This window comes from Anopheles arabiensis, chromosome 2, assembly GCF_016920715.1.
Source record: "Anopheles arabiensis isolate DONGOLA chromosome 2, AaraD3, whole genome shotgun sequence".
NCBI classification, from domain to species: Eukaryota; Metazoa; Arthropoda; class Insecta; order Diptera; family Culicidae; genus Anopheles; species Anopheles arabiensis.
In genome coordinates this window covers 11,376,081-11,403,963 of record NC_053517.1, presented here as the reverse complement: position 1 = coordinate 11,403,963, position 27,883 = coordinate 11,376,081, and the positions used below count along the sequence as shown (strand labels likewise).

At 46.1% G+C, this 27,883-nt stretch overlaps 4 protein-coding genes across 14 annotated transcripts in view; 1 reads left to right on the top strand and 3 right to left on the bottom strand.

Moving 5' to 3' along the window:
* The window catches only part of LOC120898720 (homeotic protein female sterile), a 65,895-nt gene extending 61,587 nt beyond the window's left edge, over window positions 1-4,308 (bottom strand). For 5 of the 11 annotated variants that reach the window (XR_005738693.1, XR_005738694.1, XM_040304939.1 and 2 more), the window contains exon 1: window positions 2,999-3,826. The gene's annotated coding sequence lies outside the window, so the exon portion shown is untranslated. Of the gene's footprint in view, window positions 1-2,998; window positions 3,827-4,179 lie in introns of those variants that run through there. The other 6 variants (XM_040304935.1, XM_040304936.1, XM_040304937.1 and 3 more) reach the window with 3 other exon arrangements.
* A 352-nt stretch (window positions 4,309-4,660) lies between these two features.
* LOC120898727 (39S ribosomal protein L17, mitochondrial) lies at window positions 4,661-5,545 on the top strand. The gene has a single exon (XM_040304955.1). It carries the CDS (start codon window positions 4,813-4,815, stop codon window positions 5,395-5,397), a length of 585 nt encoding a protein of 194 aa, XP_040160889.1. The 5' UTR covers window positions 4,661-4,812; the 3' UTR covers window positions 5,398-5,545.
* A 710-nt stretch (window positions 5,546-6,255) lies between these two features.
* LOC120898724 (cytochrome P450 4d2-like) lies at window positions 6,256-8,629 on the bottom strand. Its single transcript, XM_040304951.1, has 2 exons — window positions 7,949-8,629; window positions 6,256-7,868 (listed from the first exon to the last, which is right to left on the bottom strand). Exons 1-2 carry the CDS (start codon window positions 8,593-8,595, stop codon window positions 6,992-6,994), a joined length of 1,524 nt encoding a protein of 507 aa, XP_040160885.1. The 5' UTR covers window positions 8,596-8,629; the 3' UTR covers window positions 6,256-6,991.
* A 247-nt stretch (window positions 8,630-8,876) lies between these two features.
* On the bottom strand, window positions 8,877-13,769 carry LOC120896725. Its single transcript, XM_040301092.1, has 4 exons — window positions 12,968-13,769; window positions 12,002-12,899; window positions 10,004-10,761; window positions 8,877-9,937 (listed from the first exon to the last, which is right to left on the bottom strand). The coding sequence occupies exons 1-4, from the start codon at window positions 13,597-13,599 to the stop codon at window positions 9,037-9,039; spliced, it is 3,189 nt and encodes a 1,062-aa protein (XP_040157026.1). The 5' UTR covers window positions 13,600-13,769; the 3' UTR covers window positions 8,877-9,036.
* Between the last annotated feature and the right edge of the window lie 14,114 nt (window positions 13,770-27,883).

Here is a 27,883-nt window from a genome sequence, read left to right as displayed (position 1 = left end):
GTTTTATGTTTATTGAACGCATTATCAGAGCCGAACGCGTTATCAATCGAACGGGGTGCGCGCATTTGGCGGCCCCGAAAAATCATGCCGCGTCTGTCAATCATGATGGCCACGTTCGGTTGATAAGATAAATCAAAATGACCGCTCCAGGCATCGGGCCAGGTTTGGACGACTTCACCAACTGGCAACATTTGGCGGAGGTGGTGAAAAAAAAAACGTTTCGATCGATTTTTGTTCATTGAGGTCACGAAACAGTGACAATCGCACCATTTCGTTGCTTCCGGAGCCTCTGTCAAGGGCGGTGGGGCCAAAGGCAAGAGGAAAATGGGTGTGTTGATTTACCACCCCCGCCCAGCTGGAAAACTCCGCCCGTTCTACAACCGAATCACCCTCCCAGGCTCACGCCACATTGGTGAAAAATGAAACAAACACGTACGAAACAGCACACCAAACACTGGCAGGAAGTGTAGCGACTCCCAGGGGGTGGTGGGTTTGGTGGTGGGCAAACAATATCACACCAAACACAGAAGCAAACGTATCCACCAACAACAGCGATGGCGTGTGCGTGCTGGGAAAAAGCTGTCAAAAGTTCGTAACACACACCAACCCCCCCACACACACACACGCACACACAGGTGTACAACAAACGAAAAGCGTGCGGTGGAAAAACATGCCGCCGCCGTGTGTTTTGTGTGTATGCGCCGGCTCTGCGGTATCGACAACAAAAAGGGAAAGAGTGGTGGTGGGGAGGGGAGGGGTGCGTGGAAAGGCTCACATACTGCGTGTGTGTGGAAAATCGCACGCAATAGAAGGGTCGGTCGGTTGTATTGTGGGTGGCATGGGGATTGGACAGGGCGGTTTGTTGATGAAAAGAAAACGAAGAAAGGAAAAAAAAGGGAAAACACAACAAGTGCTGCCGCCGTGTCAGTCCGAGTTCGATCACAACAGAGCAGCAACAGCAGCATGAGGCGCGAAAGAGCAAGAGCATCCCATTCCCGAACGGGCGACAAGCAAGGGCGCACGAGAGAGAGAGAGAGCGAGAGAGCGCGCTCCACGGCGCAGCGAAGCATTGCACGAAACCAACAAAAGCAACAAAAGCCAGCAACAACAGCGCAGCAGCTGAAGAGTTCAAACAACTCTTTTGCGGACCCCGCGCGCCCTATTCCCCCCTCCCGCTCGACGGCCTACCAACACACACACACGCACACGCAAACCAGAAACTGGATCGAACACAACAGCATTTGCATCATGGCGCACACAGGAGGGGTTCAGCGCACTTCTCGCTGGGAGGCTCACAAACACACGCATCTGCTTCAAGTTACAGCCACACATACTAGCGCGCGCTTGTGGAGGAAAAACCCGGCACTTGTAAATTGTGTGTGTGTGGGGGTGTGTGTGTGTGAGTGTGTCTGGAGTCGTCTAATTTTCCTGCCCAATTCGTGGCTGTGTTCTAATGGCTCAGTACTACCTGCGGTGCTGGTCGGATGGAAAATCCTCTACCCAGCACATACACAAAAATCGCATCTCTCTCTCTCTCTCTCGCTCTCTTTACACGCAAATTTCTTCCATCCCGTCAAAAACCTTCCACCATGCCACAAGGAGAGCCACACAAAAACCAGACGCACACAGGGCGAAAACGGATCAAGAACGCAGCAGCAGCGGCAGCGAGACGGGGGCTAGACCGCCCTCTAGCCATCTCCCTTCCACCGGCACGGACGCACAGGTGTGTATCCGCCGGAGGGAGAGCAGCATCATCGATGGCGGATAAAACTCATCATCAAGCGCTTAACCGCTCCTTCCTCTCGCTCGCGCACACCTGCTTCCCGTTCCCATTGCGTGCGTTCGTTCTAAATAGCGCACTTTCTTTCTCTTTCTTTCTCTCGCGCGCGCGCTTTCCTCTTTCATCTTGCTGCACACACACGCAAGAGCGCGCGCGCGGCCACACACAAAGGGAGGAAGAGAGCGTCGTACCCGGGCGGGTCGATGGCTGCTGGGATGGATTCCAAACTAGTCTCGCTTCACCTCGCTGCGTTCAACTCCTCCCCCAACCCACTCCACCACGTGTGCGTGAGGGTTTTGTGTTGTGAGTTGCATTGTGTGTTCTACACGCCGCACACGCATATTGGCGGCCCCCGCCTCCGTCGTTTCGGTTCTTTGCTCCCTCCCCGGGGACTCTCCCTCTCTCTTCCGGTGATTTCGGGGTGGCCTTTCCATGTTCTTGTTTTGTCTGGACACTGTAAAAGGGTTGAAAAAGAGCATGACCAACGCGTGCTGTTACATCTGTCATCGTTCACTTCATTGCGTAAATAAAACCTCCTCATTGGACAACCTGTCTTTTCTGCACAAGACGTGGTACACGTTGAATAAAAGCATCAAGGTTTTCAAATCTCCGTCTCTTCTTTTTTTTTGTGGGTCGATTCTAATAAAAGTGTTGCATTTTCTTCCCGAGCGCTCATTCCCAGCCCACTTAAGGTACACATAGGCACACACACGAGCGCGCGGGTTAGCTTTCCCAACACACCTTTAGAGCATTTTCTCAAGCCATAAAGCGGATGAAGATTTAACATCGCATCGTTTTCCTTTTGCCTCTCTTTCTTTCTCATCTGGCCGCGCTAGTGGGTGTGCGTGGATAAGTATGCCCTGCATACTTATGGTTCTATTAAAACAAATGCAACCCGGAACAGCCCGAAGGCACCAGCGGCATCAGAAGAACAAGAAGAAGAAGAAACCAGCGGAAAAAAGGTGACAGCTTTCGCACTATTTTGCCCCCTTTTCCATTGGCTTGGTTCTATGGTGGTGTGCTGCTAACGGACGTTGGGGCAGGCGTCACATAAATGGCACCCGCGCGTGTGTGTCGTATACACACAGGCAAACAGACACACAAAAACACAAGCTTCTAATCAGAACAACAATCCCGGACATGTAGTATAACCCTTTTGGGGGGTTGGAAGGGCTACAAGCACACAAACACACAGCAAGAGAGAAAGGATACACTTACAGGTCGCACAAGGTGCACACACACGCAGTAGGCAGTGCTATTGTTGGATTGCTTCCTCGCTTCCTCTGTCGTCCTTTCGTGCAAGTACAAGCAGCAGCAGGAACACTTTTCGGATTTCTCTACCCGCGCGTCAAGCAATAGTATATATTGGAGCCGCTTTTCTTGGGCGTCTGAATCGTTTACTCCTGTTGTTGCCCTGGGTAGTACACGTCAACAAACACACACGTTGCTGGTTGGCTGGAAAAACACGTCTTCACGGCTTTTCCTCACTCTCGTACACAGAATAGAAACACTTCTTTCACACACTCTCTCCGCTGGCGCTGCGGCACCACACAACAAAAAGGGGTTGCGCAGAACGTTGATACTTCACTGTCTCACTCACTCACTCCAGCACTGGGATCTTTACTTTTAGATTTCAACACATTCCCATCACATCCTCCGCCACCCTTGTGGATGTGTGCGTGTGTGCATTCACTGTACACCCAAAACAACCAAAAAAAAACACCTTTGTATTAAACTTTTTTATTGGAGATGCAACAAAAACTTGGCCCCGCGTACACAAAAGAAACGCACTCCTTCCCCGGTACACACGCGTGGATCGATACGTTTTCCGTGGCACAAGCAAACCACAGCGCGCAGCGCAGCACCATCACCACCACCGGATGCACAACTCCCTGCGTTCGGACGTTCTACTCCGGAATAGGGGGGGAGGGGGTCAAAGCACGGGGAGAGAAATTTTCTGTTTGTTCTGTCTCCACGGAGGCTGTGCGCGCGGCCGACACGCTGGACCATCGAGCAACGAACGCAGAACTGGAATTGGCCAGGCGACTGACCGGTTTCGAATCACGGACAGAACGCGACACACACACACACACAGCCGAGGACCCCGTTGCACAAAGCAAGCGAGCGAAAGAGAGATGGACGCACAGATACACCAAGAGAGAGGGAGAACGTGATTGCGTGTGTACAAGTGTGTACGTGTGTGTGTGTGTGTGTTTGTGGAAATGTGCAGCAAAGGATGAACAGTTGAAGTAAGCGAATACAATATAAAAACAATCAAATTTTATAATCTTTTAAGTTGCTATTAACATGAGCCACGCGCGAGCCTTGCACTGCTGATCCTTCTTCACATCCACGCACACATACACTACACAACAATACCGACACTACAGTGCACATACGTTTACAGAAGCGAATAACACTAGCGACGCACACCACACTGTTGCTGGTTCGCGGCTTGGTAACTTTTGAATTAGAAAACATTAGGAAGACATGCGGCAGGCTTCGCGTTTCGTGGAGCCAGCGGTAGACTCTACTGTTGGTGAGAGTGAGAAGCTGAGCGATAGCCGTGCTGCTGCGTGCGAGAAGAGTGCCGCTAGCGCTTGCGTGCTGCATTATGGGATTAGAGTGAGTAGACTTTTGGCCAACGGATGGATTTGATGTGTTTTGTTAAGGGTACAGCAATGTTCTTTACTGCTTTTTATTCGGATTTAGTTTAAGTGCTACACTGGTCATGATGCAATTCACACAAAACTGGTAAACACACGAACGTTCATACGCAAATTATCGTAAAAAGCTTCAAATAAATAATGTGTACAAAGCGAAGCAAAAAAAGCGTCCCACTGACAGACCTACCATTGTGGTGTGTGTGTGTGTGCGCAGCTGTGCGTTTGACAGCTGATCTGTCAACGAGGCCCGTGAGCCGGGCGAAAGAAATGTGGTGTGTTTTGATTGAGTAACAACAGTACCGAATGCCGGGATATTGGTGAATTTTCTCCTATTAAGTAAAGTGCTTTGGCATCCATCCATTAGCGATGAATCAGGCGGAAGTAACGAAGCTGATGTCGCAGCTGCGAATTGCGGTCCGTCCGCGGCACCGCAACCTCAAAAACATCGACGGACCGGAGGGCCGGCTGGCCAAGCTGCGCAAAACGGTGACGGAACTGGTGAGGCACGAGCGCATCGAACTCAACTACCAGCGGGCGGACGAGGCGCGCGGCTACGCGGAGCGGCTCATCTCGGACGCGATCCGGCACGGCGACTGCCACAAGCCGACGATGGAGATGGCCGACTACTGGCTGCTGGAGAAGCAGCTGGTGCACAAACTGTTCAAGGTGCTGGTGCCCCGGTTCGAGGAGTACAAGGTGTCCGCCACGCGTATGTACAAAGCCCCCAAGGAGTACCCGGGCTGGTACCGGAAGCGAGCGGTGCTGGAGCTCCGGGGCAACCCGTACCCGCCGCTGCTGCCCAACCAGTCCAACAACCGGAACCTGCTGCACAACGTGCTGATGGACGAGGCGAAGAAGGACTACCGGCGGGAGAAGTATGCGGAGATAGCGGCACAGATTGGCACGGAGGCAGCGGTCCCTGGCAGCGGGGAGCAACCAAAGGCAGTTTAGTTTTCCCACGTGTACATAGAATAGAGTATCATTCATTTGTTTAGAGTTAAAGTAGAGTGGCTCACGGAAAATAATAATAAAAAACTTCCCTTAAAAAGGAAGGGCGCGCGAGCAGCGACGAGTTTTGCTCGCATTCGCTCAAACCAAATGCAGTATGGTGTCGTGCGTAGTTATACTCCGTTATTGATTTTTTCCTCCGCGCGGGTTGTGGATGCTGCAAGGATTACATACAATCGCTATCTAAGGACGCGAAACGCAATCGCATAGGCGTGTAGGGTACAAACACACACACACACACGGGACAACCCCATCGAATCGACCACACAAACAGAAGACACACAATCGAATCTGTGTCAAGGATATGGTTCGCTAGTGCGTTTCCCCAAATTGGAAAGGACATTCACGGGTGAGCGGAGGGGGATGGTAGATGCTGCGGTTTCCCACACTGGGATGGGATAAACACGCGGAGGGGGATGAAATAAATTGGATGTAACATGATCCCCGCTGGAGGATGGGATTGAGCGCAACGGGGCCGGGCAAATTGGTCCTTCCGCGTAGGCGCAGAATGGCGTTAAAGAGATGCTGCTGCGGCGTTTTGCTATGCGCTGACGCGGGGAGTGTTTCTTTCCTCTTCTTCTTGTTTCTTGCTTGATTGATCATAAATTTTCCCATCCGTCCTAAGAGGCAACACATACTCAACGCGGTGCGCGTTGGCGGCAAGTTGGATACTGAAAAGCGAAGGGAAAAAAGTTTCCGTCACGCTGTAACGTGATTTTTTGTTGCTCTCTTCTCCGCCAAAGTATACTGTTGGTTTCGTGGAGTCATCCTATAAACACCAAAAAAAAAAAAAAGAGGAAATATTGTGCATGCAATCAACATTTTTATGCTCAGTTCATTATATTTGGTCCACGCGTGGCCTTCCCACCCCGGAGCATGTCAGGTTGCCGGAAATTGCACCCATAACGCACGTAAATAGACTCCTCGTTCAGTGCCAGGCAAGGGTGAGGGGAAGAAAAGAAGGAAGAGGACATGACGGGAAAACATCCTGAATGATAGAGTTCATAAAAAGTCCGCAAGATATCAATTTAACAAACGGGCCACTCATTCCCCCCAAAAAAAATGGAGACGAACCGTTGTCGTCCTTTTGGCATTCGTTTTTGGATTGAAGCAAACGTAAAGACACATGGGATGGAGGATGGACGTTTGGCGCTGCCAGTATTGGGAGCGTAATGTGCCGAAAGCGAGTTGTCTGTACTTGATGTTCGCATTTGATTACAACCGGACGGGAGTGGTGGACAATTGTGCCCATCAGCTCTCGTTCGTCTCGACTTTGGATGACGCCAACCAGACCAGACAGCCAACAAGACCGCAACAATAGCCACCATCGGGGATGGGGAAGGAGGACCGACAGTTATGACAAAGTGCAACGGTCTCATAATTATGATGGGGCATACATTCATAACTCAGCCTGGGCACTAAAATACAGCCAACGCACGATTTGGAGCACACCATATGGAACGGCAAGCAACCATCCCGGTGATGGACAACGTTCGTCAAAATGTGGTTCGTGTGCTATTGCTATTGCCTCTAATGTCTAATGCCTATCCACCAGCTTGACGAACGCCCCGTGGTACGGTTTGAGCGTAAGGTTAGCCTTCACCTGTAGCGCGTTCTCCTCGCCGCACGGGACAAATCGGAAGCGGGACAGCAACCGCACCAGCACCGTTTTCATTTCCAGCATCGCAAACCGCTGCCCAATGCACGACCGTACGCCCGTGCTGAACGGCAGATAGCTGTACGGTGGTGGCTCTTGCAGAAACCGTTCCGGCCGGAACTGGTCCGCGTCCGGGTAGTACTGTGGATCGTTCTGCATCACGTAGATGTTAAGCATTACTTCCGTACCGGTCGGTATCGTGACACCATCGATCTCCATATCACCAGCCGCCATTCTGCCAATCATCGGTACCGATGGGTTCAACCGTAGCGTTTCCCTGATGACCAGCTCGGTGTACTTCAGCTCCATCAGCGTGCCGTACGTCAACACGGGCGCCTTGGCCATCGTCGCGATTTCCTCGTACAGACGCTGTTGAACGTCTGGATAGCGAGACAGGTAGTACAGGGTAAAGCTCAAACAGGACGTGACGGTTTCATGGCCCGCAAACATGAAGGTGTTCACCTCGCCCCGGATATCATCGTCGGACAGCAATTTGTCACCTGCGAGGCGTGTTTGCAGTAGCAGATCCAGAAACGTGCTACGGTGTTGCTGTTCCTGCGACTCTTCCGGGGCGGGCTGTTGGGAGTTTGGGAGGACCGCTTGCATTTGTTTCACGCGCTCACGAATCACGGAACGGGTAAATTGGTGCAACGCCCGTATGGTGGCATTTGCTCGACGCCCTGCCCTGGTGCAAGCGTACACCAAATCATACGTAAGCAGCGGGTTAAAGATGCGTTTGTATATCAAGTCAAGCAATCTGAAGAGGGAAGAAATTCAGAATAAGCTATAAAGATGAGTCCCGGCTAACGCCCACACACACGTGTCACCGCCTCTTACTCTTCACAGTCCTTGAAGAACGGAACAGCCGGATTCGACTGACAACCCAAACGGACACCCATCGCCGTCTCGCAGATAATGTCCATCGCCATGCAACGCAACGGCTCGTCCACGTCAATGGCCGGACCGCCTGCGTGCGGTGCCAGCTTTGCCACCAGCACAGCCGCCTGTGCGTCCATCGTGGGCAGAAACCCCTGTAGCATCCGGTAGTTAAAGCCCGGATTGATCACCTTCCGTCGGTTGTGCCACCGGTGTCCACTGACCACCACACTGCTCAATCCGATCCATGGTAGCAGAAATCGATAAAAGTTCGATTTCACAATGGTTTTCGCCTGCAGGACCTGCTCGATGACGCGCGGATCACACGTGAGCAGCTTGAACTCGTTGCCAAGCTCCTGCAGTAGGAGATTCCGGCCGTACCGTTGATGGCAGTCCACTATCGTGCGCAGCGTGCCGTCCGGTGTGGTGTCCAGAAAGAGGTGTGCACTGCCGAGCAGTGGCACCGACGGCAGGGCACGGAAGTTGGGTAACTGTTTGAGCAGCGCTACAGCCCGGTTCCGGTTCCGGACGACCTTTAGTGCGATGTAAAGAGCTGAGAGTAGGAGCACGGTGGCTAGCAGGAACAGGAGCAACACACTGACCGCCATTGCAGGGCGTGTGGGGCAATCACACTGAAATGTGCATCTGCACGGAGCCGCATTTATGCATTTTCTGTGCAGTGATTGTAGCATTATCTTCACTTGCATCTTCAGGTCAGTTTGGTCGCTCGGTGGTGGTGAGCGGTGGTTATCGCTAGAAGAGATAGAAAGAAAGGCAACAGCAGACAACGCAATGACGCGTTAATCCGTTAATCCGCACATTTTTACCATCGATCGCTTCCGCAATGTTAAACGCATGGAGGGTTCAGTTCGTAATAAATTTCTACTTTATTTTTCTATTACAATCTCTTGCAAGATTGGACTATACTAAGACACTGCTACCTAGAAGTAACTTCAATTTCTTTATTTAGTTTGACTAATTAGTGTAAAATTTTTGGTCTGTATTTTTCCTCAAATGCCATGTTACGTATTTCTTAATCTGGAAAGCCTCTATCTAGGAACAATTTTAATAAAAGCACCGTCTACCGGCTTCAGCGTCATGTCCGTTTTGATGCGCAGCTTATTACGTTCATCGCAGGGCAGCAATTGATAGTTGGCCACCAGCTTCACGAGCATCGTTTTGATCTCCAGCATCGCATACCGCTGTCCAATACAGTTACGAGCGCCGACACTGAACGGAATGTAGCTGTATGGCTGTCGCTTTTCCGAAGCTTCCTCACTGAACCGCTCCGGATCGAAACGGGCCGGTTCGGGGTACAGCTCTGGATCGTTGTGCAGCGCGTAGATAAGAATACCGAAATCCATTCCCTTCGGAATGGTAACACCATCGATAAGCATGTCCCCTGCTGATCGACGTCCAATGATCGGTACGGATGGATTGATCCGAAGCGTCTCCTTTATCACCATGTCAAGGTACTTCAGTTCCTGCAGTGTGCCGTAGGTAAGCTCTTGAGTTTTGGCATCCGGGCCCACGATAGCAAGAATCTCATCGTACACACGCTGCTGGACGGTAGCGTCACGAGAGAGATAGTACGCGGCAAAGCTAATACAGGAGGTGGTCGTATCGTGACCCGCAAACATGAACGTATCAACCTCCTCTCGGATGTCCGAATCGGAGAGGGGTTTTCCGTCGATCGTGACGTTTAGCAGGAGGTCTAGCAGAGTCATCCGACGCTTACCGTAGACGTCCTCTTCCTCAAGCTTTTCTTGAGTCCGTTTCCGTTCTCGTTCGTCTTCCAGTTGCTTCTTGCGTTCGCTGATCACCTGATACGCGAAACTATGAATGATCTTAACCAGCTCTTCCTGACGACGATGGGCTTTGGTGAACTGGAAGGCCCACTTGTACTCGCGTAGGAAGGAGAATAGACGCTTCAGGATGATATCCGATACTCTGAAAGATGTTACAGAAAATTGTAAAATATTTTTCGTACTTTATATTGAGTCATTCGATGCTTACTCTTTCACTGCCATCACATACTCCGAGTTGGGTTGCTGCTGCGTGTTCAGCTTCACGCCCATGGCAGATTCTGAGATGATGTCCAACGCACAGTACGTCACATGCTCGTAAATATCGAAATCCGTGCTATTCGCGTTCTGTTTCAGCTTCTCGATCAGCACATCCGTCTGATGGTTCATGATGACGAGGAAGTCTTCCAGTATCTTGAAGTGAAACGTCGGCGTAATGATCTTCCTACGCTGGGCCCACTTCGCACCGGTCGATATTGCCAATCCCGTCCCAAGCCAGGGTATCATAAAGTCGTAAATGATTGTCTTTTCAATCGTGCGCGCCTGCATGATCTGCTCGATCACCTTCGGGTCAGTGATCTGCATTGAAGGGACGTTAAACAGACCCTGGGCAATTAGATTCCTGCCGTACTGCTTATGAAACCCGGTAAAAGTATTGAAGATACCTTCGGGTGTCGGATCTTTGAAGTGATACGCCGAGCCAAGCACCGGAATCGCTGGAATAACCGTAAAGTGGGGAAGCTGTTTCTTGAGTTTCGACACGGTAGCACGGTTCCGCATGATGGTTACAGCCAGCCAGGTGATGGCGATGCCGAAAAACGTTGTTAGAAGAACCAGAAACATCGTGATCGAATTCAAGGTCACGCACGCTCGCACAGAATCGTGGGAAAATGTGCCGTGATGTAAGTTTTTAGTCGAATCGATAAGCACGAAACCGGCAACCGTCACGGACACTCTCACTATTGGACATCAAACACCACACTGACTCCACGGTTAGCTGAGCCCGTCAATAAATTGTTTCGGTAAACACTGATATGTCATTGTGTGTGTTTCTATGTGTGTGTTGCAATCAATTCAGCTGATTTTGTCAGTGTATGGATGTATGGTTGGGAGCATAGAATTTGTTTCGAAATGTTACAGCATACAGACAAATCCCAATTAGCGTGGTTAATTGGCTTCGGACCGAGTCATGCATCCGTTCTCTTGTATGGATTGTAAAATTTTACGCAATATCATTTTTGTGATAAATAGAAGTATACATCGGTGAAGAATGATGGTATTCAGCACTAAACATTCAAATTGGTTATTGCTTTGCAGGTAAATTAGGCATTTTTGCTCAACTAGACAACTTGTTTGTATGCTCCTTAAAACATTGAGAGTTTAATAGGTTTAAAAAACAAATCTGTGCTTTGGATGATAAAATTGTAAATTGTCCTAGGTGGACATGCGCTGGTCTATTTATAACCATAGGTTTTCGAGACTTTATTTAGTACCCCACAGCCGAATATTCAGTCCTTTGCTACGGTGGGATTCTAGGCTTGAACCCACTACGGACTTGATGTAAAGTCGTGCGAGCTGACGACTGTACCACGGGACCGCTGCTGGGGCGATACTTTATGGATTTCAATAACGATCTTACGCAATCAGATATGAAATAGTTTTTGTACAATAGTGCTTTGCGAATATACATAAGACTAGTCCTTTCGGCCAAAATAACTCTTAAACTCCTAATAAGTGCATAGCCTGGCAGTCAATAGATAGTTTCGAAAATTTTGAAAAGCATAAACCTAGTTTGTTTAAGCAGAAACTCTCTGAAAATGTGGAAAGGTATTATGCTTAAACCAAACTATAATTCTTATCCCGCAATACGCCCATCATGAGGAAAGGTGTTATGTTATGAATTGTATCCATTTGGCTCTTTAGATGTTCAGCCCGTATTTAAACAGCAGCTGCAAGTGATCAGCTCGCTCTGTAATATTTTTATATTATGCTTCAGTTATCATTTTATCATCATTCTATTTAACACCGAAAGGAAAACGAAAACGAAGTGTATACAATAATGTATTTATTCTTTTATATAAATCATTTCCGGATTGGCTCCAACATAGCATGTTTATCGACACAAGTGGATTTCGCCTACCAATGATTAACTCCTACCCTAATCGTATCTTATCGTACGTTACCCATTGAGCGATTTCAACCACCCTTATCTTGGGACAATCTTAACAAACGTACCATTCACCGGCTTCAGCGTCATGTCTGTTTTGATACGCAGCTTATTACTTTCTTCACACGGCAAGAATCGATAGTTGGCCACCAGCTTTACGAGCATAGTCTTCACCTCGAGCATCGCATACCGCTGTCCGATACAGTTACGAGCGCCGACACTGAATGGAATGTAGCTGTAGGGCTGTCGCTTTTCCGAAGCTTCCTCACTGAACCGCTCCGGATCGAAACGGGCCGGTTCGGGGTACAGCTCTGGATCGTTGTGCAGCGCGTAGATAAGAATACCGAAATCCATTCCCTTCGGAATGGTAACACCATCGATAAGCATATCACCGGCCGATCGGCGTCCTATGATCGGAACGGATGGGTTCATTCGCAACGTCTCCTTTATCACCATCTCAAGATACTTCAGTTCTTGCAGTGTGCCGTAGGTAAGCTCTTGAGTTTTGGCATCCGGGCCCACGATAGCGAGAATCTCATCGTACACACGCTGCTGGACGGTAGCGTCACGAGAGAGATAGTACGCGGCAAAGCTAATACAGGAGGTGGTCGTATCGTGACCCGCAAACATGAACGTATCAACCTCCTCTCGGATGTCCGAATCGGAGAGGGGTTTTCCGTCGATCGTGACGTTTAGCAGGAGGTCTAGCAGAGTCATCCGACGCTTGCCGTAGACGTCCTCTTCCTCAAGCTTTTCCTGTGTGAGCTGTTGTTCTCGTTCGTCCTGTAGCTGCTTCTTGCGTTCGCTTATCACATTATGAGCAAAATCATGTACAATCTTTACTAGTTCTTCCTGACGGCGGTGGGATTTGGTGAACTGGAAGGCCCACTTGTACTCGCGTAGGAAGGAGAATAGACGCTTCAGGATGATATCTGATATTCTGAAACATGTCAAAGGAAATTGTAAAACATTTTGTGCACTTCATGTTCAGTGTATATAGTAACTTACTCTTTCACTGCCATCACATACTCCGAGTTGGGTTGCTGCTGCGTGTTCAGCTTCACGCCCATGGCAGATTCTGAGATGATGTCCAACGCACAGTACGTCACATGCTCGTAAATATCGAAATCCGTGCTATTCGCGTTCTGTTTCAGCTTCTCGATCAGCACATCCGTCTGATGGTTCATGATGACGAGGAAGTCTTCCAGTATCTTGAAGTGAAACGTCGGCGTAATGATCTTCCTACGCTGGGCCCACTTCGTGCCAGTCGATACAACCAATCCCGTTCCAAGCCATGGCACCATGAAGTCGTAAATGATCGTCTTTTCAATCGTGCGCGCCTGCATGATCTGCTCGATCACTTTCGGATCACATACTTGCATGGAAGGAAAGTTGAACAGACTCTGGGTAATGAGGTTCCTGCCAAACTGTCTATGGAACCCGGTAAAAGTTTGGAAGATGCCTTCGGGTGTCGGATCTTTGAAGAGGTACGCCGAACCAAGAACCGGAATTGCCGGAATGACGGTGAAATTATGAAGCTGCTTCTTAAGCTTAGCTACGGTAGCACGGTTCCGGATGATGGTAACAACCATACAGGTAACGGCAATACCGAGAAGCGTCGTCAGTAGCACTAGAAACATCTTGATCACTGTCAAGGGCACACGCGATTAGGAAGAGAACGGCTGTAGCGCTCAAGTGCGTCGTGATGTAATTCCTTAGCCCAAGCGCTAGATGGGTGCTGTCGGTCATCGGCACCTGTTATTACCACTGCTGCCGTTCCACACCAAACACAACACTGACACTGCGGTTTGCCGTGCCCGTCGATATAATAAACCGGGCGTACTGCTATCTGGTTGCGTGTGTGTCCGTAGCGGAGCATCTAACCAATACAGCGCAGTTTTTTTGGGGATGGTGTGTGTGTGTGTGTAATCGGGTAGCATATATGTTGTTTTGGAATGTTCCAAAGCAGGCATAGATTAGGTCAGCAGTTGTTAGGTGTGGTTTGTTGGATTGATGTGTATTTTTTTTATTTATTTGACACGAACTCTAAACACAATGTATTTACAAAAGTGAGGGAAATAAATTCATTGTGATATTTTTCATAATTTTCTTGAACGTATTAACAATGAAGTTTAAATTAACAGCTTTGCTCGTCATGTATTGAGAAACGCTGAACTATGAGTACGATAGTCCATTCAATGGATTAAAACGTGTTGCGTTATCGTCGAATCGTGTGAAATCTTGGATGATGAAATGATATTTCTTTACATGAAATGATTTGTAAAAAATTGGTAGCATGCGTAACTAAAGCTACAACTAACAAAAAAATAGCTATTTCATATTAAACTATTCACTCCGATACTATATCTTGCTTGCCAGTTCACGCATGTCATGCATAGCGTTTCCAAAACTTAAAGAAAAAATGCATAACTTTTTGCTTAATTTACAGTCATTACACTCATAATTTACACAAGATCGCTTCAATAGAGTATAATTTAATCAGGTGAATAACAATAGAAGCAGCAGTTACACAATTATTCGCGTAGTAGAAATGATTTGAATACATTTTTTCAATTCAATTCATATTAAAATTAAATAAAATCAATAAAATTCGACGACACGATATATGAGGGTTTATTTATTAGTTGTATCTTAAAACGGCGACAGTTGTTATCACATCAATGATTCGTTATTGCAATTTTGTGCTTTTATAACAATCCTGTATCGCATTACAATTCTGTATCAAATATACAAACGGTATCGCTATTCGCTGTAACAGAACCGGAAGTGTATCTTGACATGAATCCTGCTTACTTGCCTTCTTATTGTATGACAACAATATGAACAATCATTGAAATGGTACTGAAGATAGCAAGAGAAAAAGAAGGTTGATGTGATGGGTAGGTAGAGATGTAAGTAGAGAAATTGACTGCAATTTTTACTTCCGCTGGATAAGGCATAGGTATTTGCACCAGTTAAAGGCCATGCAAACAATCATATCTATTGCTATACGTTTTATAATAAGGAAAGAAAGTGAAACCGAGTTCGAAACCTGTACAACTTAAACTTGCAAGGTTGTTTTTTGTAGCGAAATTCTGAGACAAATTATATAGAATCTAAGGAACGGAAATATTTACTATCGGGAGAGCATACATCCTTCGGGAACTCCAATATTGTGCAGCATTGGATATTTTATATTTGAATAAAAGAAATGTGTGAAAAGGACAAAGTACAAATTTGACCGCTCACGGTACTCGACGGGGTCCACCAATACAATGTTTTTTTATTATCTTTATCCATACTTAACAAAGATCCGGGAATTCATACATTTGTTGAAATCTGTTTGCCGATCCACCCAAAAAAAAGGAGACGCCACTCCACTCTTTGCAGATGAATGTTTTATTTATCAAATCATCCGAAAGATTGAAGATTCGAGATTATGTGCGTGTGTGTATGTGTTTGGGAGTGTATCGTATGGGTACACAGTAACTACCAAAAATCACTTCCGCCTAAAGGTAAGAAGGTAGGAAAATCAATAAAAAGCCCCTTGAAATGCGATGCCCTCATCGCTCATCCGGATGGGATGTGATTTTATTGTGTTACTCCTGTTATGCTCGATATTTCCCCATTGCAAGCATAGAATATTTATTGTTTCACCCTAAAAAGGATACAAGATACAGGGTACGGTTATGAATTTGTTGTTCGCTTTGTGACGCATGAAGGCATTGCAGTGAAGCGATTTGTGTCGATTTCAACACCGGCGCGGATGCGGATTGCCCTAAATGAATTGCTGCCGAAAGAGCCACTTTTCTGAGAAGTCTTTGCCCTCTGGCAACCCGGCTGGCAATGTACAGTGTGTGATATTTCGGCGCGAAGCAAACATCCATCCAATAGATCGGTTAGCCAACGTTGTACACGCCGTTCCACCAGACCAAGGCGAAAGGGGAAGGAACGTTGATTTTAACGATATAAGCGCCGGACGTCCGGACACTGGTGGTGGAGGGTAGCCTGCCGCGTGCCAGAATTTATTGCAATTATTTATCGAATCATCGAAAAGCGAGCCGCAATCTGAGCCCATAAACAATGAGCTGGAGCATCGAAAAGCCTCTGCCACTGCTACTTCTACTGCACCGACGTCGATGATGAATACCTGTGTATCGAACGGCGGCCGCTGGTGTATTTGTGTATACAGTCTTAGTTATCGCCACCGGGATGGCTCCTCGACGTTCAAAGACACCTCCATTCCAGGCGTTACATTTCGGGCCGCCTTGGCTGGCCCAGTGGCTGGCTAGCTGGCTGGCGAGCTGGATTGCTTGGAAAGCTTTGATTATAATTTATAACATCAACCGCCAATAATTCGAACAGAAAGCGGACAAGATAACACACAAGCCCAGACACGGCGAAACACCGCAGCGGAATATACACCAGGACGATGATGTCCTTAGCACAACATACCTGGCTACCCTAGGCACACGGTTCGAGCAGGTGGCGTCTTTGTTGGTGGACAGAATCGCCGTAAATCAGGATTCCGTTCGTCTTTGGAAATGAGAGTATCGCGGTGAGGGAAGCAGAAGAAGCCCTGTCTCTGTTGGGTTGTTTGTGTTTGATTTATCTGCCCCAGCCCGTCAAGGCCGAAGCGTGGAAGCGTCAGGAAAACTGGGTTCTCAATTGTCTTCGATCATCTTCGTTGGCCCACGGTGGCTCGAAGGCATCGAAGTTGGAGGATGGATAAAATGTATGCACCACAACCAACGAGGGGAACGGGAGTGTTCGGTGCTGGTCAGGTGTTTATTGGGTTGAAGTTTTGACCATCATTCGTCCACCCGTGGCACGGCTCCAACCCCAAACCAGCCGGTTCCGGCGATCCTTCGGTGAAGGATTCCGAGAGGATAGTGTTTGATCGATGGTGCTAATAAGGTAATTGAGTGGAAAATATGGCAAATATTAGCAGTGAGTTCAATAGCGCTGATAAATCATTCCTCGAAAAACGGCGGCAAACCATTTGCGAACTTATTTCGCAGCCTTACTGTGCGTGTTTTGCCTGCAAGTGGAAGGGGCAAACCATATGGCCAAGCAAATGGCAATAAAAACGATTTAGCGCCACATTTGAAATGACAAATTGAATCGTATTTTTAACCGAATTACGGTACCGCACACCTTTCTAGCTAGCTTATCCCCAGAAGGGCGAATCCCCAACCACACCAGGTGTCCGAAAGGGCACGTCCTCCTCTTCAGAAAACTAATTATTCAACACGAGTGCCACCGGGACGGCGTGCAAACCTAAAAATCAAAGTCATACCTTCACGAAAGACAACCGTAGGCGTTGGGGACCGTTACGTATCACGGTTGACAGGGCTTCGGCAGTCCGGGAGCGACGAAAACAATCAAATAACAAATTTACCGATTTCCAGAAACTGGCCCAGACTTGTTCCCTTTTTTTCTAGTGGACAGCTGGCTCGAGCTCCACACGATTCGCACACCTCCCGATCGAATGACAGACGAAGCTTATCCGTCTCCTTTGATGTCACGTTTAATTCCTGCTCTCGTGGATCTATTTAATGGGACACTGACGCTAGATGGGGACTCGAATAGATTGAAGGCTGATACTCGGGGCAGCGGTAATTCCGAAACCGATCCTTTCCTTTGAGAACGGGCAAGGTATGCAAGAAAGGCAAGCAAAACAACAGCAGCAAAAAACCTACATCCAGCAAATAACAATACCAGCAATCTGACAAAGAAAACGGATTTGAAATTCCGTGGAAACGCTGGCGACGCTGTTGTCTGGGCCTGGGGAGTTAGTGCGTCTACCTAGCCGGATAAAGCACAACCGAATGTAATTTAGCAAACAAATCAAATTATTGATTCCTTCAAGCGCAAGGGTACGCTTCGCTCCAATCTCGAGCATGGCGCGTGAACATCTTCGGTGCGCTTCACGAGCTAATCCCGCTCATCACCCAGCACGGGTAAGCACGGGGGGAGAGTTTGTCCTGTGGCTTAGGCTCCGTAATCTTATTACTGCCATCCTGCCTTTTTGCTTCACTAGCGGGCAGACAGACGAGGTACAACACAGCCTGTTGTCTGTTTTGGCACGAGCTGCTTGAAGTTTGGTGTCAGGTCGTTACGCACCGTGTCTAGCCGCGCCAGGCAAAGCCAAAGCACGCAAATAATTAAAAGCCATCTCAACGGCAGAATGGATAGGAGACTGAAAGGTGCGTTTCCCCGTAAGCGATCAGAAACTTTTGCTCCAATCCAATCACCCCTCGCTAACAATAATAATCGATCCATCCCTTAAGACATTACGGTTCTTCTAGGCACACACAAAGCATCACGCGCGCAACAACTTCTCTTCCAACATTCTTGTTGCGGTAAGTTGAAACTTACTTTTAATGAAAAAAGCCATTTCAACCTTTTTGCCTCACCTTTTGAGCGGGGGGAAAAAAACATTGCCAAGCGTCCAAAAGTTTAAGTGGCAAGCGAGGACGCGCGGCGGCCCATTGAATGGTGGACAAGAAGAGCGAAGCTATTTCGTTCCCTGCTAAGGGTGCAAAAAATGTACGTTACATGTTTGCATATTTTCAATAGATCCACCCGCACCACCACACCTTTGGCGCCTCTGGCGTACTCGTTCATCATTAGTTTGACGCTGAAGGAAGGAAAGCACAAAACCGATCCGTCCTGCGTCATCGTCCTGCGTTATCCGTTCACGTAAAGCCTGCACCAATCAGGAGGATGGCAATGAAATACTGTACCGATAAAAACGGCGGCCGTGGAAGGTCCTAGAAGCATCAACCGAGGGCCGGGCGAGGTTTCTTCAATATTTAGCTAAAGTTTTGCCTTTTGACGTACTGTTTTGCTTTCTTGTGGCTTTTTTCTTTAAAGATCCAACAAAGATTCCGATTGTTCCGATCGCTTTCAAGAAAGCTATCGAGAATAAGCTTCCCGTCAGCATAATAAAATCGATCCGAGACGGTAGAAAGATGCTGGTATAATAAATGGAATTATGGAAGAAAAAACCGGAACAGACAATATACCATTCAAATGAGCTGTAAATGATTCGTGTACGGTGGATGAGTTTTGGGTAGACGTTCTTGCGCGCTGGCTCAATGTACAGTGGTTGATGGTTTAGTAAACGCTTGATAAGTTTTTAATCCAATGTCGAACATATTTTTATGTTTTAAATTTGATTCATGATCAATTTTCGTTCCTTCTCTTATACTATCTTTGACATATTTTGCTTAGACTTTCGCTAGCTTCTCTAGCTCTCACGCTTTTTGCTGTTCAACATAACTTAACATTATTTGTATCCTTTTTATATCATTTAACTTTTACTAGTTTTTCAGTAGTTATGTTCTTTCTTTCAATATTTATTTAAGGCTTTTTTGGTATTACTTAAGATCTATTTCCCCAAACGTGTTATGTCTACTTCCACTTTCTTTTTTCTTCTTTGACATGTTTCATTATATTTATCACTTAATATAACATCTTTTAGTTCCTGTTTTTTGAAAGCCCTTACTTACTGATTTTAACTTCTTTTTAGATCTCATTCTAAACACTCAACATAACTTTAATGTGAGTGTCATGATTTTCTCTTTCGTAATTCTATTCGTTCTATAGTTTGTTCTCTTCTGTTCTTTATTATTTGCTTCCATCAGTCACGACGTCAAATAATCATCATTTATTCGTTTTTTTTCTACGCTTTTTGTTAAGTTTTCACCAGCTCTCTATTCCATTTTCATTACCCACATATTGTCTTTCATATATTTTGAATAATTTTAATTTGTACATACATGTATATGAAGTGTTCACCGAAGTTTTAATCATTGTGTTTCGATTGACAGCAACGACATTGAAATTTGTGTTACAAACATCCAATATTCTCATCCATGATGAATATTTATTGCATTTATTTCATCCACTGTCCTTCAGCTGCGCTCCTTTTAAGCCGAACTTCCGACCTTGAAGCGACTATAGAGATAAAGAATTGCCGCATTGGTACCTCCGTTCAATCGTATCGATGCGGTCTATTCATGTTAAAAACGCGGCACAGACACACCAAAAGCATTGACACAACAAAACCATGAGTGTGGAAAAAATGTACGTGCTGTTCGAGTGTGCGCGCTCCATGCCAGATCTCAGCAGATCTCCGTTATGCTTCATGCTTATTACGATACAGCTTCCCCTTCCCCGGCGGGCTCGTTTCACCGTAGGCTCATTGCTGACACAGGCGGGACGAGGCACACTGGCGGCTAGGACCATTTTATCGCACCCTAGACGCCCGTCAAAATGCGTTCATCCTTGTCGTAGGCGCCTTTTTCGCTTCTCATTCGTTTCCACCCGGTCTGTTCCGTCATTTGGATGTGAAAACAAAAAAAAACATCCCTTATGATGGTTATGCTGGTAAGGGGATGGTCGCAACTTTGCATAGCTTACAGGTTGCGTTAATAAAGCAGTCGTTATCACGTGTACGGGTTTGCGTTGGTAACGCCAATCCATAGATGATGTGGTGAAAAGTTTGCCGGAAAAGATACAGCCGGAAGGATCGAGGTGGCGAAAGGTCAAACGGTAGGCAACTGCCAAGCGATCGAAGGTAATCTAACACGCAAACAGTGTTTAATGATTTGGCGAAATCTTAGACACCTTTTCATTATAACTTTTTGTAACACATCTCGAATGGTAGATTTTTTTTCCATGCCCATTTTTCTCCTCCGTAGTTTAATTGGGTAAACTTTTACCAAAACTTCCCTGCCGCCATCTCTCTTTTGCACATTGTGTGTTTCATTTGCTTTATGGTCGGCTGTCGCCATACTGTCCCTTGGCAGTCCTTCTCACAGCATGAAGCCATCTCGCAGACCATACAGAAACGGCCCCACGGATGCCACCAGCTTTGACAAAGCAGCAGCTCAGCACATCAGCACAAAAAAGGAACAAACTCTCGCGTGCAAACACTGTAACGGCTATGTTGTCACAATTAAACCCCAATTAACTGTTGGTTTTGTGACAGCCCGAAATGGAAGGAACCGGCGAGGGAGCATGGATGTAATGGAGGCGAGGAAAAAAAGGGTTAGGTTTAATTGGAACCGATTTGTTTTCATGGTCAACTAACGAAATTTCGTGGAAAGCCACGGCGGCGGGAATGCTCGGGAAGGGTGACACTGGGGGTGCTGTACCGAAACGGATAATCATTTGCCGTTTGAACAAAATGAGCACCACTTTAGGGGTACACGGGGCTGCTGGGTGACCGATATCTAGCGCGGAAGACAGGCTTTGCTGATGGACCTGTGTCACAACTTGTTTAATTAACCGGTTGAATGGGCGATGAGCTGGTGCAGGGGCAGCAGTAGTCAAAAAGAAGAGGGTTGACTTGTAAACATTAGTCGAAAGGCTGTCACACCTTTTAGCTTATCTTTTGCGAACGAATTTGAAACACAAGAGCAGCTTTTGTATAGTTTTTGACTTGTTTGATTATGGCTCGAAGCAAGGACATTGTGAATTTAAATCAAACTTCCTTTTAAACATGTTTCTATTCAATTCAATTCAATTATTGTTGTACATATTAAGAACTGCTTCTTCCTCTACACTTCAAGGACTTCACATTCTTCAAGAAGCTATGATGAAAACGCGATCAAACGATCAATGCTTAGCAATCGTTCCATCAAACTGCTACTGCTGCTTGCCATTGCCGTTGCCACAATCTTCTTTCACAATTTCATTTCACCTTTATGCAAAATAAATCAGCTTTTATGCGTCGAAAAGTAATTGGTTTGCCTGTTCAGCGTTTCCATTTCGCTTCATTTCCTGTATAAAGTGCAATTATTGAACCACATTTGACACGATCATAGAGCAGGAGTCAACATTGGAACCGTCACTTGTTCGAGCTCGAAATTTCTCATCCGACCCGCGACAGTTCAATGGTAATGTTGGGGGTTCCTCCCTTGCGGGAAGTATGGGGAACGAAAATAAGATTACCATCGTCACAATGACGGGAAGCTATTGCTGCCATTTTTCATCACTCTGGTGTAGACTCACAACTGTTCTGTTTCGTCTCGCGAGTGTGTGTGTGTGTGTGTGAATGTAATAACTTTATTGCTTGCTTATGTTGATTTTTCATCGTCAATTCGCGCTGGCAGTTTGCGCTGATGCAATGAAAGTAAAAAGCAGCTGGCCCATCCTTGCACTAGTTTCCATTCCTTACCTTGACGTTCCTTGACTGGTGTGATCGTTGCAAAAGACGGTACGTTTTACGTACGTACTCTTCAGGAGTGTGCAAAGCCATGGCAAATGTCTTCACAACAAAGTTGGGCGTATTGGCGCGCAATGTGTAAGCAATTTCGCGATGCGCCCGTGAGTAGCACCGTTATCCCGTAGAGGAGAGAGTGTTTATGGAGAATCGAATTAAAAGCAATTTAATTTCCTTTCCCAATTTGCCCGGTGGGCGCAAAAGCACGTGCAGCGTAGGGTGAGGTGTGGAATCCACACAGTGGATATCGATTTGCCGTAGACAGTAGCAGTGGCAGAAAGTGGGAGAAAGGGCAGCAAGGAAAAAAATGCACAGAACATACCAGCATCCGATTTGCTGCTGCTGTTGCTCTGGTGTACGGTTTTAAGTGGCCCGTTTCAAGAACATGGGTGTACTGATGATGAAGCATAATTGATTAAATTAATTGCTTGCTTATTGGATTTTTGAAGCTGCAATAGGTTCCGCCTTACATGCCAACGGTGCTGTGCAAGGTGAGCGCTCTTGTGTGGCTTACGTCGCACCTGTTGACATGTTGAACCACATCTTTGAACTGTACAGGAATCTTTAATCTCAAATCTTTGAAGAAAGCAGTTACAGGGTTTCCTAAGGGTTACGGTTATTACGGTTATTTCCTGTAAATTTTTGGTTGCTTCCCATTTTTTGTGTATTCTCATGATTTTTTGGATGATTCCCAGATTGCTCGGTTGAATTGTATTGTTGTCCAATGGAACGATACCAATAAATCAAACGAACAAACTTTAAAATCTATGGGAAACGATGAAAAAATCATAAGACGAGCCCAAAAAACTACGGGAACCAACCAATAAAATGATGGATATTAGCTTTGATGTACGTGTACGTTAGATGTAATAATGTTGCGTAGAGCTAATAATTTGTTAATGATGAAATTTCAGAGTATTTAATGTTTAAGGTATAGGAAAATACTAAAATGATATATAAACGGAGTTTAAGTTTGATAAAAGAACGGTACACCTTAATCGCAACTATATATTCATTTGTCCCATAGTTCATTGCGTAATTCATTACAAAGTTCATTCGTGTAGTTCGAGCAGTTTACTTCAAGCAGTCTAAATGAGTAAAGTAGTTTAATCTGTATACTGTTGTTTAGTAGCTTCTAATTCATTTTTGTTTTCTAATTTGAAATCATATTCAAAATATTTACTATATACACCCAAAATCCAACACTATTGTTTGTGAAGTGATAAAGGAAAAGCCTTCGTAGTATGAATAATCTTTAAACTTATTATACTTAACAACAAATAATATATAAATAGGAAAACTAAATGTTTTCAGTAGTAAAATAGTCCAAATGGCCAGATAACTGCAAAGCTTGAAACTTCCACCGAACGAAAGAAAATAAAAACATAATCATTCGGCTAAGATGAATCTTTCTGTTTAGTTACACGTTGCATGTATGGCGATGAAAACTAAACAGATACGTTGTTTCTGTACATTATTTTTCTACATTTTCACTCACATACGTTTTGTAATTTCCTACCAATTCTTGGCAGCTCTTGAATGCTCAAACCCGATGGAACCATTTTTTACCAATTTACACCCACACAGACACACACACTCTCTCTCTCTTCCTTCGTTAGTTCGCTTCGAGGTCGAAGGATGTAGTTTCCGGGTGCATTGTGGTTTTGATTTTTTCCTCTCTTAGTTTTTTTTCTAGCTGCATTCAAGCATGACACTGACAACGCCATTGCTATTGCTAAAGCAACGTAAAACCGGAACAATGCAATTTAAACAGTAAATCCCTTGCCGATATTGTCGGATTGACAATTTAACGAAAAGTGGGATTATGAAAACCCTTGAGATAAGAATTGAGATATTGGTACGCCTTTACCGTGCTCCTTCGTTTTTCGATAGCTGTAGATTTTTATACAAAAAAAAAGAAGTTTTCTCTGTGTTTGTGTGTGTGTGTGTCGCATGCAATCGAAAGCTTTTCCGATAATGTTTAACCACCGGATAAAGATCTCAAACCTGCTAAAGACATTCGCTTGCGAGACCATTCGTCATCAGTTAGTGGGCACAGAACATTGGGACAAATCAAAACCACAAACTTCATAATTCAAACTATCAAAGATCATCCCCATTTCTGTGGATATAAAGCACCGTAGTGTTTGCTGAGCAAAGTGGCTTTCATGCAAGCCGCCAGCGTCAGGCACAGAGAATCGAATGCAATCGAATGATTCTTTGGCATCGCCAAGGATTAGGAGAAAATTCGTGACCAAGAAAGTTAGTCTTTCGTCTACGCTGCGCTGTTTGTCTTCACGCTCTCTCTCTCTCTCTCTGTGTATGTGTGAGCTTTTTGTTCCTTTTGCAAAGCAACCGTACGGTCAACAAGTTCTGAAGTGGCAGAAGGTCCTAAACTCAATGTGCTTCCAGGAAGCAGACGTTTCATGCGAATGCTTCCATTGCCTTGCCTTTCTGAGAAAGAAGTACGAACCACGGAGCGACAAAAAGACAAAAAAAAAACATACAAAAAGTATCACAAGAAGCTATATTTCTGAAAATCCTATGCTTGTATCATCTTTTGAGCAGTGGCAGTTGAGCAGTATGTCGTTTTGTGAGTGTGAGAGTTTTGTTCGCCTTTTCCATCGCGATGCAGCATCCCGTGACTTATTTCGTATTCATAGATACCAAAGAAACCACTGATGGACAGGATCCTATTTATTTTGATTGTACAGTGTGTTTTTTTTTGTATTTTATTTTTAGAATTTCCAGCAACAGATGCAGTACGGTATGTTATGCTCATCTATACAAACACAGACGTCAAATGTGTGCTGGAAATTTCCCTTCAAAGGCAATTTGTTAGTGTCTGTTTTCGTTATTGGTAAAGCACACAACCAATGCTTCTGTTCTGGCTGCTTTGTCACCCAAGCGCATCGCTTATTCAGTGAAAGCCCACATCGTTTGCCCACATGACTAAGAGCGAAGTCGTGGTTGTATTGTACATGGTACTCAGTGTATGCACCGACATACATACCTGTAGTGTCGCCACACCAGACTCATGCATTCAATTGAACCAGCTAGTGTGTTGAAAATGCATGCATTATGAATTCTTCATCATCTTAATCCACTTGTACCACAAGCTAAACTTCACACACTGACACTCTCTTGGAGGATGGTTATGACATGCAAGGAAACTCGGTTGGGAGCATTTTGCTCACAATTTTGTTCCCAGTTGTTTAAATGGAGAACTTCTCGCGTCCTTAAAATAATTCCACTTTCGGCGCAAAACCTCATGCTCTGGTGCGGAAGTGTCGGAAATGGAAGGAGATTCATCATCTTCACCATCACCATCGCGATAGCACGCCATACCATGGCGCGCCGTGCCGTCTGCTGTGGGATTTCTCCTTTCTACCGCGAGCCGCAAGCTAACCAGAATACGTAGGAAGCTAGCTTTTAAGCGCGTTTCCGACAGCGCGCTTGGATGCTGTGAAATGAAGCATGTGCAGCTCGGCAGAGTTTGTGTGTGAAGCGGCTTTTCCGGTTCTCATTAGAACAGTGCTGAAAAGTGGATCTCTCGGATCTGTGAGAAATATCATCGATGGAGTTTGGGATGCTTTAAACCACAGAGCAACGTAGCAGCAGCAGCAGCAGGATCTGCTGCTGGGGTGTGTTTGGATTTGTAAAATTAATTTGTGGCTTTTGTCGTTAGTTGCGGCCGGTCGGCGAACCGTCAGCCCAGTGGCACAAAAGGCGGCAGCGTGTTGAGTGGTGCAAAGTTATCTGCAAATCAGGAGAAAAGCGTAAGCCTGCTCCGCCCGATCGTGTACGATCGTGTGCCTTTGGAAAGCACCCCAAATGCCCACAGCCTCACAGCCTAAACCACAATCTCGTTACCCGACTGCGGAGGACCAAATGGTTCCACCACGTGCAGCTTTGACAGACAGATAGTTTATCAAGCGCTTGGAGACATCGGAGATAAGTTTGGTGAAGTTCCCTGCTCCCTTTACGTCCCTTACTGCTGGACGACATGGTGAGCTGAAGGAAATTAATATTCGAACCAGTTTCTCAAGCACAACGACTTGAAAGGTCACCCAAGCAATAGATGAATTGATCGGCACGCGTATTTGGAATTTGGTCCAATCATTTATGATTGTCTTAGGCTTCTGGTTTCTCCCCGGTTTTTTCATAAGTGTTGGCGAGGGTCATCTACATGGAACGTATTCGATCCAGTCGGCTAGATTTTGATATTTGTTAACTGAAGTTTTATGAAATTTTGCTAATTAATCAAAGAAATAGGTTTCTATCGACAAATTTTAAAGATTCAAATGGCTGACTAGACGCTCAATCAGCTCCACTCTATGCCCTCCAAGCAACGTCCTGCTTAAAATTAATCGTTCTACTTTCTCTCTTTACACTAAAAGGGCTTAATTAATAACTCCCATTCACGTGCCTTTGAACACGCCCGTCCAAACCCCCTTTTTATGTATTGCACCCATCAGTACTGCAGCTGAGTTTAGGTAATAAAAAAGAAACTAGCGCCATAAAAAACCTACCCCATATTCATTTCAAAACATTTACATAACGAATCAAAACGATCCACTCCCGGGCCAGTTTCGGTGCCCTTTCGATAAATAATACTCGAGGAAACTAAACCCATCTGGAGCCGGGTAGTGAGGGAGCAATTCTCGTGCCATCACGCACCTTGTGGTATAATAAATTTCTCCAACAGCTTCTTGACTGCCTTTCCCGATGCCACTGTGTGATGAATGTCCACTACGGTCCCAGGGCAGGCGGTTCTTTACGCAAGCGACCTCAAGGAAGGGCAACTTTGCTCCCCTCGCCAACATAGGACGGAAAAAGCATTTGCATGTTGCTGCTGCTGCCTGTTCACACCATCTGCTTGCTTCACACGAATATACAAAGCGAGACATATTTATTGATATTCTCACCGTCACCGGTTAGTAACAGGTGGTCGAATGATCCGGCACGGTCCAAGCGGTTTGCTACCACGTGGTTTCGTCGAAAGTCACGTGGCGCTTATGTACGGTCTAATTGGAAGCCAGCTAACCTGCAGAAACGACCGTGCAGCCAAGGGGAGATTTGAGTCCTCCAAAAGACTAGCGACTACAATACACTCCACAGCGGGCGTGTTGGCATTAGACCGCAGCATGATTTCGGCATCGTTTAGCAAATCGTTAAGCCATGCTCTGAAATTCTCCGGGAAAACCCCGCAAAGCCCCGGGTTTCGTGTTGAAAATCGAAATTATCTTCCCAATCGAGAAGTCGAAACGGTAGCCTCTCATTGAAGGAAATCTTACGACAACAACACCGTCATCGTCACGGCTTCTCGCTTCATGATAAATGAACCCTCATCAATCTACAACCTCGGCACGCAAACGGCAAAAGGGCACACAGATGGAGTTTACCTTACACGGCTCCTCGCACTCCGGTCGACACGTAGCGAAGTGTACGGGGTAGAAAACCGAGAGAGGTAAGACGAAAATAAATCGCTTCATCGACTTTTTGAGACCGCAGCATCTGCACCCACAGCCCCGTAATCTACGCACGCAACTTCAAACGAAATGTCAACGCTTTGCTTCGAGGGTGAAGCTGTATCTATGTACGGGTCGGCCGGCCGTGTTATTTGCGGTTTTCCTCCCACCCAACCCATTCGTTGTTCGGATCTTCTCATGTACGGAGTTATTGTA